The sequence below is a fragment of the Protopterus annectens genome, chromosome 6.part0, assembly GCF_019279795.1.
Source record: "Protopterus annectens isolate FY-2018-M chromosome 6.part0, PAN1.0, whole genome shotgun sequence".
Taxonomy (NCBI): Eukaryota; Metazoa; Chordata; order Ceratodontiformes; family Protopteridae; genus Protopterus; species Protopterus annectens.
The window spans coordinates 974,202,074-974,216,228 of NC_056737.1; the positions used below are offsets into that span (position 1 = coordinate 974,202,074).

Genomic DNA, 14,155 nt, shown 5'->3' on the forward strand with positions numbered 1-14,155 from the left:
AAACAATACAAGACATAACCAAACATACAACCACTAAGTGGAAAAAAAATCAGGAAACTGAAATGATGTCCCTTAAGTCTACTGTAGCAGAACTGAAAAAGCAGAATATAAGTGTTTGTTTGTTCTTCTTTCGGCTTTTCCTGGCATGTCTTTCGAACCCCACTCGACCGCGGGGAGGACATGCAGACTCCCACACAGAAGGCGCTCTATAAGTAATAAAAAATTTAAGGGACTATGCAGTGAAGATTCTAGTTTGGTTGGGTCTTTCTTGCAACTTGTACTGAAGGCTCTGTATGACCTTTTTTACTCTTTGGTTTGGAAATACAGTGAAATGGAGAGGAGAAATCAAAGTTGCAGTCAGAACATGCCACTGTAAATAAAAATATGCATGATAACTATGCTTCTCTATGTACAGAGAATGAAATCAAGGGTACCTTAGGTAAGGCTTTGGGTGCATCTATATGAATTCACACTGCAGCAGAAATAGTATACATAGACACATAAAAAAATTGAGCAACAGAGTGAATCAGCTTGAACTGACAACTGCAAACACTGACTAAAGCATGATAGAGCATGACAGGAAACTTTAAAACATCTCAGAGAAGCTGATGCTCAAAACAAGGGAATACACAGTAGACATGAATGCATTGCATTAAAGTTTGTTCTATCTACTATCAAGAGGAAAACAAATTGTCGTAGAAGTAACAACTGAAATGATAAGCCTGTGAGGAGAGTCCATCTCATAGAGAGCTGTCCATAGAGTTAGGTGATCATTATACCAGTACTATTGCTCTACTCAGCATTAATAACTTTAAAAGTATTGCTAGAAGTGGAAGAAAAGCCCTGCGCTGTGGAATTTATGAACTAGCTGACGTGGGATCTGGCTGATCACTAGTGCTTAGTCCTACAGGTTTGAACAGATTGAGCTATTCCTCCCTGGCAACTGCTGTGGACAATGTGGAGCTGTAAAATTTGTTCTCCACATGCCAGTGATACTGAAGTTTAATGTTGACATTTCACCTCAGTTACATCAACTGAGAGGAAGTGTGAGAGATGTCTGTAGACTTTAATGTACGCAAGTGGCACATGTACACACAAGCATCCATTAAAGTCTATGGACAGCCACTTTAACATGACATCATGCAAGAAAATGCTAAATTTGTTTGGGCCTTTTTTTTTAAATACAAGGTTTACACAACGTTTTATAAAAAAATGGCCCAAGTAACTGCAGATAAACATGTACAATTTGTGTTGCCACATTTAACTCACCATTTGCCATAATGCGGTAGAATATTTAACAAACTGACCTTTTTACAGGCCAAAAAAGGACTTCACATTCAAAGTGTAGAATGACTACTTGCAGAATACACAAACAGTTCTACACTTTTACTTGACAGGTAGTTTTTTAAACAAATATTCAAAAAATTCTGTGGCAAAATATTGAACACCCTCAAAGCTGTTATTGTGTGGTGAAAGTAGAAGTGCAGCATTTATTGTGATGTAACTGATTTGTTTTGTAAAGTGTGTAGTACACTTATGTATTCATACCTCAACAAACATTGCTATATTTCATTTCTGACATGTAAATCATGATGATGTAGGGTTCATAACCACTTATAATTAACTGCGTGGACTAATTGTGGAAGTAAAATTAGTAGAAATCCAAAAATAATGAGAGTCAAATGCAAACAGCCTGCAGTTCAGTGCAGTATGGCCAGAGGAAGATATTCATAAACTTCTGAAAGTATCGTTGAGCAGTTCAACAGACACACCTTTGTCTAGGCATTTCATACTGAAATTTCCAGGCTATCGCAGTGATTATGTGCTATGGTGCACAGAGAGCATATTTGTTGTGTTACTGTCGCTGCTTTGTGTAGCTACAGTGAAAGTTGTAATATATTTTACATTAGTCATTTTGTTAGCAAATACTTTAATTTACTTAGCAGGCATATCAAGCTGTCTTTAAGACTACAGTTACCCTACCCTTCCCAGCATGCTAGGGATGATGATACATCAACAATAGAAGTGACCATAAGTAATTATTGATTAGCACTCTGGTCAGCACACACATCATTTACTACAGCACAGGTGAAGCAAAGCTTAAGTAATTTAGCATAAGCTAATGCTGAGATGTGGCCCAAATGTTAATGAAGAAACAAATGTTCTGTGATCAAATTAAAACATGTTATGGTACATTTTAAATAAATATAATTTTATGTATTTGTAATTTCAGGAAAAAGTGAAACTACTTGAAAAAATATGCAAAGACCACCAGAAATTTGATGAGAACGTCGGACAGTTCCAGATGTGGGTAAATAACATCTCAGTAGAGCTGAATCAGTGCTCAGCAATGGTTGGAACAGCAGAACCTTTAGAAAAAAGGCTAAAAATATTAGAGGTAATTAAAGTAGTTTCGACATTTGAAATGCGGTGTTTTAAGTTTTACAGGACATCAGAAAAATTCTGAAGGAAAGCTTGGATATCTAACTTGGAATATACCTTGTTTGCGCATGATAGATGCATGCTTTATTTCTGATGATTTCATCTATTCAAAGCATTTGTGAAACTTCTTGCACAATCAAACAAGAATAGAAGTAAAGCTACCATTCTGAAAAATAATATATTAATTAGCTGTCTGATTAAGCCTCATGTGGTAATTGCATTTAATTTCAATTGATGATATAATTTCCTCCCACCTGAAAATATGATTTTGACCATCATTGTGGAAGTGGAGCTCTAATAAAAGTAAGTAAAACAGTGAAAAATGCAGGCTGTTTTAATAAGTGATTTGCAAAGTTCTTTATCTCAATTTTTTAAAAACATTATACACACACACACACATATATATATATATATATATCTACAGGTCCACTTCTGAATCTTGAAATACTGAAATCTCACATTTCAGTATTTCAAGACCAGAATGTCAAAAGTGCAGTTATTCAAAACTGCACTTTGTCGAATGTAAGTTTTCCAAATTTGCGATAGATGTGGTGTGGTGTGTACTTTATTGTTTACTGTTTCTTTAAGGGGTAGTGTGGTTTGGGGTTTCTACATGGCGGCCGATGTTTGTTTATGTACGGAGATTCAGGTAGGTGTTTAATTTTTAAGGATTTTTGGGCAGAAATTTGTTAGTTTTTAATGTTTGGGAGGAGTTTTAGGAGTAGGCTGGGGTAGGTAGGTGAGAGTATGTGTGTGTGTGTGTGTGTGTCTGAGTGTTGAATTTGGTGATTTTTGTACATGTGTAGTGTGTGTGTGTGTGTGTGTGTGTGTGTGTGTGTGTGTGTGTGTGTGTGTGTGTGTGTGTGTGTGTGTGTGTGTGTGTGTGTGTGTGTGTGTCTGTGTGTGTGTTATTAGTGAGTGTAACTATTACTGTTTGCAATGGGAGTGTAGGGCACTTAACCTTAGGTTTGTGTTTTCTTTTTCCAAGTCAATGCGACCTCAGAGTTGATATATATAAGTAACAGGGCTGTGGGGGATATCGTCGTGTTATTTTTTTTTTGAGTTATTTAGTAGTTTTTGTGTTTTTGTGGGGCTTGGAATTCAATTTGTGTTTTGTAATTAACACTGTTTTTATCTTTCATTATTGTGTAGTTTCATGTTTGTAAAGTTTTGACATTCTGGTCTCAAAATACTGAAATTCGACATTTCAGTATTTCAAGATGCAGAAGTGGATCCATATATACAGTGTATATAAAATGTTTACACACCCCTGTTAAAATGCAGGTTTTTGTGATATAAAAAATGAGACCACCTTTAATGTGATGTATAACCTGTACAATTCAATTGAAAAACAAATCTGTGAGAGGAAAAAATATAAAAAAATAAAAAACGTACAATAAGCTGATTGCATAAGTGTGCACACCCTTAAACTAATACTTTGTCGAAGCACCTTTTGATTTAATTACAGCATTCAGTCTTTTTGGCTAGGAGTCTATCAGCATGGAACATCTTGACTTGGCAATATTTGCCCACGATTCCTTGCAAAAGTGCTCCAAATCTGTCAGATTGAAAGGGCATCTCTTCTGCACAGCCCTCTTCAGGTCACCCCACAGATTTTCTATTGTATTTAGGTCTATGCACTGGCTGGGCCATTCTAAAACTTTAATTTTCTTCTGGTGAAGCTATTCTTTTGTTTATTTGGATGTATGCTTAGGGTCATTGTTGTGTTGAAAGGTGAAATTTCTCTTCATCTTCAGCTTTTTAGCAGACGCCAGAAAGTTTTAGGCCAAAAGTGACTAGTATTTGGAACTGTTCATAATTCCCTCCACCTTGACTAAAGCCTCAGTTCCAGCTGAAGAAAAGCAACCCCAAAGCATGATACTGCCACCACCATGCTTCTCCATGGGGATGGTGTTCTTTGGTGATGCGAAGTTTTGTTTTTGCACCAAACGTGCCTTTTGGAATTGTGGCCAAAAAGTTCAACCTTGGTCTCATTGGACCAATAACACATTTTCCCACATGCTTTTGGGAGACTTGATGTATTATTTTGCAAATTTTAGCTAGGCCTGGATGTTTTTCTGTGTAAGAAAAGGCTTCCGTCTTGCAACCCTATCCCATAGCACAGACATATGGAGAATATGGGGAAGATTGTTGTCAAATGTAGTACACAAACAGTACTTGCCAGAAATTGCTTCTGTGTTGCTCTAGGTCTCTCGGCAGCCTCCCTGACCAGTTTTCATCTTGTCTTTTCATCAATTTTGGAGGGACGTCCAGTTCTTTGCAATGTCACTGTTGTCTCATATTTTCTCCACTTTTTGATGACTGTCTTCACTGTGTTCCATGGTATATCCAATACTGTGGAAATTTTTTTGTACCCTTCTCCTGACTGATACCTTTCAACAATGAGATTCCTTTCATGCTTTGCAATCTCTTTGTGAACCATGGCTTTTGCTGTAGCAAGCAACTGAGTAAATGTCAGGAAAATCCTACTAGGACAGCTGACCTTTATTTGGGGTTAATCAGAGTCTCTTCAATTGATGGCAGGTGTGCACCCAAGAAGACTGAATGCTGTAATTAAATCCAAAGGTGCTTCAACAAAGTATTAGTTTAAGGGTGTGCACACTTATGCAAGAAGCTTATTATACGTTTTTTATTTTTTACATTTTTCCCCTAACATATTTGTTTGTTTTTCAGTTGAATTGTACAAGTTATAGGTCACATTAGGTGGGAAACGTTTTGAAATTATTTAATGTAGTCTCATTTTTTTATATCACAAAAACCTGGCATTTTAACAGGGGTGTGTAAAACGCTAAAGAGCCTAAAGCTTGTAAACAATTATCATAAAACAAAGTTCAGTCTTACGCTTCTTAAATATTAGTGCAGCTTTTTCCCAGAACCATTTGCTGTGTCATCCTTCTAGTTTACTTGTGCAAAGGAGAAAAATATCCACCTATTTACTGGAAGATTAATTAAGATGCAGCTTGTTTTATTTGCTTTTTCCACTACTGGCAGTAGCATATCTTACATTGCTGAATGTTCCTTTGATGAGACTGTTATCTGCTTTCATCTCTTGGTAGAGTGAACTGTGAGTAGGAGATTTGGAGGCCTACCTCGTTACATTTCCTGTCATGATCTATTGATTCTCATTTCCTGTCTAGTTTTCCCTAGTGGAAAACATCTTCAAGGAAATGGATGAGAAAAAAAATAAAGTATACAATAAATACAAATATTTATTTGTTAACTAGTTGGGTTTACTGAACACACACAGCCACTTTTCATGAGCAACCCAGGAACGAAGTCTAGTTAAGTAACTGGCTTAAGGTCACACAGCAGGCAAGTGAGAGCTGGGGGAATCAAACCCTAAACTATGGAAACTACAGCTCATAGTCTTAACCCTCTGCACCAACAACCAGGAGCAGGAAACTACTTAACATACAAAAACGTGCATAGTGATTAGCCACAGCAAGCAGCATGCTCCCTATAAATTCAGTATTACTCCCAGAAAGAAAAAAGTCTGGCCACTGAACCAAAGAAAAAGAACAGACATTTCTGCAGTTGTAACTATTAAATTTAAAAGTTACTGGCACCATATTTTCTATTCCTGTAAGTAGTAGAATGAAAAGTATCTACAGAAAGCAAAATACTATGGAAAATATTTTGAAAAAGTATTTTAACTACCTAAGGGATGTTGCGAGTCTGTAAGCATAGGTTCATAAGTTCATAGATAGGTACTAGGCTATCTGTCCGAAGGCATTTATAAGCCTAGTCGGAATGTGTTGGCTTTCGCCACCCCCTTAGATCAGTTCCCTGTGCCTCTGTCCAGCAGAGCCATTGAAGTGATCCCTGGGGTAAACTTTCTGTTTCCCATCCACTTGTCAAGGTTTTTCTTGAAGAGGGTTAGCGAGGAGCTCTGCCTAATGTAGATTGGAATCTTGTTTCAGAGCATGGGAAGTCTCTGGGACAGGAATCTGTCCCTCCAGCATGTCCTCGTTATTGTTGTGGTGAGGTTTAGATCCCTGGAACATGTGGCTCGAGGGGATATGTTTTTCTTTAGGTGGAGCATGTCCATCACTTCTGGGTTGGACATGGCCTTGTATGTCAGGCAGAGATCACCTCTGAGTAGGTGGTATGCAACCGAGTACTGCTGGAGTTTCTTCAGTCGAGCTGCACAGGGCATCTGCTTGAGGCCAGTGATCCTCTTGGTGAGGTACTTCTGTGGTCTTTCCAGTTGTTGCAGGTGTCTTGTAAGGTACATCCCAAATGGGGCATTGTACTCTATGATGGGTCTGATGAGTGATGCGTAGAGAGGCCCAATGACCTCTTTCGATCTGGATGCAAACCCTTTTGTGATTAGGTGGGCCACATAGAAGGATTTTCTAACCACTTTGGCAATGTGATTATCAATGGAGAGGTTACTATCTACTTGGGTCCCCAAATCCCTTATTACGTCTTCCGTATTTATGGGGCTACCACCTATGTGGTAGTTTGTGGGTACTTTGTTTTTTCCAAAGGGGATGACTATGCACTTTTTGGCATTTAGCTTGAGACCATGGTTTTGACACCAGGTATCTGTCTCACTGAAACCCTTTTGGAGGATGTCTGTGTCAGCTGGAAAGTCAATTATAGCCCCTAGTTTGCAGTCGTCTATGAACTTGGTCAGCCATAGTCCTCCTGTGCTTGCCTGTACCTCTGAGAAGTATATGCCGAACATGAGGGGTCCTAGGACTGAGCCCTGGGGAACGCCACTTGTAACTGGTTTAGAGTCAGACCTAGCTCCTGCAACTCCTACCATGTGGGTTCTGTCTGTGAGTCAGTTGACAACCCATCTTGTGACATAGGGGTTTATGTTCAGGCCAGTGAGCTTGTCTGTAATACCTGAGTGGGGAATGGTGTCAAAGGCCTTTGCGAGATCTAGGTAGGCTGTGTGTACCACCTTTCCCTCGTCTATAGCCTTGGTAACTGTCTCAAAGAAGTCCACCAGGTTTAGGAGGCATGATCTGCCCTTAACAAAGCCGAACTGGGTAGAGTCCAGTGTTTGGAGGTTCCCAATGTCTCTGTTAATGAGATCCATGATGATGTGCTCCATAGCTTTGCAGACCAAGCTAGTCAGGCTTATAGGGCGATAGTTTCCAGGGTCCGTTGTGGCTCCACCTTTGTGAAGCAGAATAACCATTGCTGTGCGCCACTCTGTGGGCATGTAGCATGTGGAGAGGCTGAGTTTAAACAGTGTGTTTAGCTGAGGAGTTAGTTCATCTTTGAGCTCATGTAAGATGCAGCCTGGGACACTGTCTGGTCCCATTGATGCTGTGTTTTTGGCTTTGGAGAGGGCTGTTTTAACCTGAGTGTCTGTGATTTCAGGGGCACTACATTCTTCTGATGTAGTTATGGGCCCTTTTGGGAGTGAGAGGGGGGTGAAGTTTGCACTGAACCTGTCTGCCAGGATGTTGGCTATATTGGTAGGTTCAGTGTATTTTGTGCCATTCTGCACTAACTCCGAGCAGATCTGAGAATCGCCAGTTAGATTCTTGACATAGCTAAAGAATGCCTTGTGTTTATCTTTGGAGTCCATGGCAATTTTTCTTTTGAAGCTAGCCTTGGATGATTTTATGAGGGAATGTAGTTTCTTGCTGCTACTGATCAGTGATGTCTTCCCTTCTTAGGATTTTACTCTTTTCTGTATTAGTTTCCTTCTTCTATTGTATAGCTTGTTTATGGCAGCGGTCCACCAGACTGGTCTCCTTTTCTTGAAGGAGTGAGTCTTGGTTTTGTTTGGGATAGCATAATCCATGCATTCTTGTAGGTGCCCGTAGAGTGCATTAGTAAAGGATTTTGCAGCTTGGACAGTGTTATCCTTTAGCATGGGGGCTTTGAAACGTCCTGCCTCGGTCTTAAGTAACGTGAAGTTTGCTTTTGAAAAGATTTTCACGGTGGTTTCTTTGACCAGGGGTGGTGGTGGAATTTGGATATCCAGAGTGATTAGTTTATGGTCAGATCTAACCAGCAAGGGGATGACCTCCGGTGTGGAACACCGGTCGCCCATGTTGGTGATGACCAGGTCCAATATGTTGTCACCTCTGGTGGGGGTGTTGACCAGTTGATCCAGGGTGTTTGAGTTTATAAATTCTAGGAAATGTTGGGCAAGGGAGTGTGTACTTGAGTAGTTCTCCCAGTTAATGTTTGGGTAATTGAAATCACCCAATATCAGGGTGTTTAGTAGGACCTTTATGTTTCCCAGTGTTTCCAGGAATGCGGAGTGGGGGTCCTGGGACATGGTGGGTGATCTGTAGCAGGCTATGCTTTGAATAGCAGTTTTGCCCATTGTTAGTTGCACGTGGATGATCTCTGGAGCATCGTGCTGTGCCACTAACCTGGAGGTGTGGGTATCCTTGATAAATATGGATACTCCCCCGCCTTTTGTATTTTGGTCTGGGTTTTGTGGCTGAAATGTATGGTATGAGTTGTAGCCTGGTAGTGCTGGGGTGCTCTCTGGAGTCTTAAACTAGGTTTCTGTTACTGCACAGATATCGATTTTCTCCATACTGAGGAGTGCCTCGAGTGCGTGTATTTTGAGATTTAGACTTGGCATTGAGTAGCATTACCCTCCGTTTTTTGTTACTTGTGCTATTTACAGTGGTAACAGCAGAGGATATGCACACCCCAACTCCCATTAAAAATGTGGCAGAAAATGCATGCAAGCAAATGTATTATGCAGGTATTGGCATATATATGTCCTATACAGGAGCAGTACACTAAGAAACTGTCATCAGCCTTTCATGATGGAATGTGACAGAACAGAAAAGAAGTTCCAAAATACATTGCAGTTGTTTTAAAGAATACTCATTTCTGTTTTATTAACTAAACACATTGTATAAATGCAATAAGCCATGTTTGTATTACCCATGCCTGGCTGTTTTATTGAGTCACAACGGTCAACATTACACTACCCTTGGGCCAGCTAAGCATTACCCACATCAAGGCAAGAATTTTGTAGAATTTAGATCTAATGTTGGACAGGCTACAAAGAAGTTCAGTGTTAACTTTACTTGTCTTAGAGCTAGTGTTAGCAAGCCTTAGTATTTAACAGTCTTTATAAAAGATCACACCTTCAAAAAAATCACAGTTTTAAGCAAGAGAACAATTTCAGAAATCCAAGACCCAAGTCGCAGTGTTGTATATTTGAAACACAAGATTAATGTCTGGAAGAGCCCAGACTGCTTCTCTCTCAAATTTTTACATCATTTCATTGATTATCTGGCCCTTTCAATAGTCCCTCACCATCTTTTACATTGGAAGGAATGCTGTCTTTAGTGGCAAGTTATTAAGAAAGGTAGGGGTTGTTTCTTTGGGCTTTACAGTAGAACCCCGTCAAGTCTTGTACCTCTCTGTATGCGTTTACAAATCCTAGCCAACTTACCTTTAGTTTGTCAGCTCTTAACCAAAATGGGAATTCTGAAAGTTATCGTAAAGGAAAATGGGAATATGTTTTGCTTGCAGTTCTAGAAAGTTCTAAAAACTTCTAAAAAAAAAAGGCAAAAAACAGAAAGTGAAGTCCAGCTCCAACTCTAGATTTGTTCAATTAGAATTAGTTCACAAATCCAAAAAGTTCTGGATGTCACTTTTGCAGTGTCTGCAATCACTTTTGTCTTAAGGCACTAGGATGGTGATTTTGAATCCTAAAGATGCTTACCTGTATATTCCGTCAAGGAAGTCCCAATGGATATTATTCAGATATTCAGTTTTCTAGTAAGAAGTCAATATTTCCAGCTCACGTCCGTACCATTTAACCTTCTTGCTGTTCCCTGGGTGATTTTTTTTCTCAAATATTCCAGTGCATGCTAGTCTCAGAATTCACATTTACCTCTGTCAAAGCAATTGCCTCATACAAGGTATAGACTTTTTCTAGATCTTAATGCATGAATCATCAGGACTATCATTTTAGCAGGCTAGGTTTGACTCATCTTAGAAAAATAAGATCTGTACCACTTTCACAAAATGGAGAACACCTTTAATTCAACCAGGAAAAAAGATTCTAGAGGCAATGTTAGAATGTTGTGCAATAAGCAGGAAAGATCTCCTTGTTAGTCATTTTGCAAGTTAGCAATAATAACTTGAAAATTAGATCTGCCTTTAGACATATCAGTTCAGGCCATTTATATCCCTTCAAACTGATGGTATGGCAGATGCCCTCAGCAGGAAAATCTGTTCCATAATTAGAAGCACAACAATGTACTATTTGCCCAAACCACACAAAACAAGTGGAAATCCCATCAGAATCACCATCTCCCAATATTTTGTATTCTGCATCCCATCACAAAGCCTTGGCCATAGATATAGTGTTCCTTCTTGCAAAGGTTTAGTCATTTATTTATTTATTTGTTTTTTTTGTTTATAAACCAAAAATTGTCCAGCCAGTAAATACGATTGTTATGAAGTTGACTGTTTCTTTCTGGAGAGCGGTTGGCACACCTTACTAGTTATTTGTACTCCATAATTATTTACATTTCAGGGATGACAGTAATTACCTAATTGTCCGACCACGTAGAATGTTTCAGATCAGTGATTCCCTCAGAAAATAAAGGTAAATATTACTGAGTTCCCTTGGCCTGAGGTATGGGAGCTCTGATATGGAATCAGCTTATATGCGGTTGATTGCTTGTACGAGTACTGCTTGAACATGACACCCCGAGGTGGTAATTGCTGATATAATGCTGCTGGTGCCAACATGGAGTGAAGTGATGGTGCTCAAAAGTAATTTTTTCCTTTTCCATCCAAGACGGCAGTGCCCAAAAGAAAGAAAGAGCATGCCAATAATTTCATTACGTGTTCCTGATTGCTCTTTCTCTGGAATCTAGTGATATTCAAGTAAAAACAGTGAAGTAAGCAGGAGAATGCCCCTACACATGGTGGTTTTGCCCTCCCTGCAAAACGTCCTTTTGTTCTGTTTTTAGTTCAGGTTTTGTGTGCTAAATGTAAAATCATGTGTGGATTTTGGAGAGTTTATGTATGTAGGTTTCATTTATGCGCTGGTTGTTTGGGGGTTAAAATTCTGACCATGTAGTGTACAGGAAATGTAGTCTGCTTTATAGATTCATAGGCTGCTACTAGGCTAACAAACACTAGGGTCTCTACAAGCCTAGCAGTCTGGGTCCCAAGTATCATGGCCATCTATATGAGGAGGGCATGTTAGTCAGAAGGAAACTAAGGATTTGTAGAGGGGAGAATTTTCTTATTGATGGCCTCTGTCCATAAGGGACATGGGGTTCAGACGGGGGGGGGGGGCGTAAATTTATAATTTCCCATCCAGTTGTCAAGGCTTTGCTTGAATAGGGTCAGCGATCAACTCTGTTTTATATAATTGGGGAACCTATTCCACAGTGTGAAGATCCATTGGGACACATATCTGTCTCTCCAGCACATTCTACATATGTCACAAGAGAAGTTCAGATCCTAGAATTAGTGTTTCTGGTGCTGTTTGTTTTGTGCATGTACTGCAGATCCATCAGGGCTGAGTCTAAGGAAGCCCTTTAAGCCAAGCAAGGATCCCCTCTCAGCAGCCTGTAGGTAACTGAATATGAAGACAGAGCCTTTAGGCAATCTGTATAGGACAAGGTATTTGTTCCCTGAATTCTTCTCATGAGAAACCTTTGTGGACATTCCAACTGTTGCAATTGTCTGGTTAAATACATGCCAAAGGGACACTGCATTCAAGGATAGATATGATAAAGGCTGAGTAAAGTAGCATTATAACTTCCTTGCACCTGGATTCCATACCTTTGCCTATAAGTTGGTTAACACAGAATGATTTTTTATTATTCAAAGGCCAGATTGCTGTTTACATATGTTCCCAGATCCCTTACTGTTGGGTGTAGCCTTAGGGGCATTTCATCGATGGAGTAATTAAGTTTCCCAAACAGCATTATAATGCATTTTTTTTGGCATTGAGCTTTCGTCTTTGGAGTTGGCACCATTATTTGTCCATGTTAAATCCACTTGCAAGATGTTGGTGTCTTGGAGGGATTCTATAATAGCTCCCAATTTACAGTCTGTGAACTTGGTGAGCAGAGGCTTTGAACATTAGCTTTAACTTCTGAGAAATAGATGACAATCAGGAGTGGGCCCAGCAGTGAGCCCTAGGGTACTGTACTGATGACTGTTCTCTTGATGGAGGTGGTTTTATCAGTCCTGACTTCTTGGGTCCTGTCTGTGAGCCAGCCAGCAATCCAGCAAGTTATGTAAGGATTTACACCTAGCTCATCAAACGTGTCAACAATGCCTGAGTGGGGTATTGTATCGAATGCCTTAAGGTCAAGATATGCAGTATGCACTGTTATACCCTCGTCCTTTGCCTTGGTGACCCTCTCAAAGAAGTCTACCAGGTTAAGTAGGCATGATCTTTCTTTAACAAAGCCAAACTTGGGACGGGTCCAGTGTCTGTAAGTTACCAATGTCCTCGATTATTATTTCTGTAATAATTAATTCCATGGCTTTGCATATTAGGCTTGTTAGACTGATGGGTCTGTAGTTCCCTGGGTCAGTTGATGGTCCGCTATTGTGGAGGGGAATGGCTGTTGCAGTCCTGCCTTCACTTGGAACATAGCAGGTCCAAAGATGTAGTTGAAGACTCCCTCAAGTGGTCCTGATACATCATGCTTTAGACCATTTAGGAGGCAACTGGGGATGTTCTTGGGGCCTATAGGGGTGGTGTTCTTCAATTTAGTGAGTGCTATCAGCACTTGGTCCCTATTGACAGCTGGGGGAAGTATATTGGAGATGATTTCATCTGGTTGAGCTAGAAAATGAAGTTTAAGCTGAATTTATCAGCCAGTAGATTTGGCATGTCACCCTGATTGATGAAGGTGGTACCTTTTACCTCCATTTCAGCACAATGTTACTTCCAAGGTTCCAGGCATAGCTGAAAATGACCTTGTTGTTGTCCTTATCCTGCGAGGCTATCCTGACCTTGTAAGTTGGCTTTGTTAGATTTTATTAGACCTCTTAAGTTTCTTGTTTAGGTGTATAAAAGAGCTCTTTTCTTTAAGGAAGTTGTTCTTCCTGATTTTGACCACGGGTTTCCTCTTTTGTTATATACCTTAAGTGAGGATTCCAGCAGTGGGGTTTGTTTTTAATGTTTTATTTTGGGGTTATTTTCTGTGGGTACAGCAGCCTCTGTGCAGTCATTCACATATTTGTATAGGAACTGAATAGTTCTGCATAGGTAGTTGTGGTCTTAGGGATAGGGGGAGACTTGAATTTTGACAGACTGTCACTTAATAAGATGTAGTTTGTCTTTGAGTAGTTCCCAGCTGTTACTGGTTTAGCTATATTTTCCAGGTTGATTTTTACTTCAAATGACACAGCTTTGTGATCATGTCCTCATAAGTATGGGTGTTGCTGAACCAATGTTTTTTGTATCATTTTTCTCTCTTGTATCTACCAAATATGAAGCCTGGCATCATTCAGACATTCCACATTCTGGGGGTGGGATAGGGTGGGAGAGCATCATCGAGGCAGTCATGAGGATGCTTTGTTCCCTGACCAGCATACTATCAGTGAAAACGTCACTTTCATTTTTATGGTGTAACCTCGTAACTGTTGGTTACATGTGCATTTGCATCACTGCATGGACTCCCTATGCATTTTTGTCAGTGCATGTGTGCTCCCTATATGCAGCAACAGGAGCTACCATCATTAGCTTTAGCAGCCATGCCCATGT

General features: G+C 39.9%; 1 protein-coding gene across 6 annotated transcripts in view; it reads left to right on the top strand.

Moving 5' to 3' along the window:
• SYNE3 (spectrin repeat containing nuclear envelope family member 3) overlaps window positions 1-14,155 on the top strand; it is a 1,238,698-nt gene that overhangs the window by 510,218 nt on the left and 714,325 nt on the right. For all 6 annotated transcript variants that reach the window (XM_044074612.1, XM_044074615.1, XM_044074616.1 and 3 more), the window contains exon 5: window positions 2,234-2,398. In XM_044074612.1, the coding sequence (XP_043930547.1) occupies window positions 2,234-2,398 (165 nt within the window). The remainder of the gene's footprint in view (window positions 1-2,233; window positions 2,399-14,155) is intronic.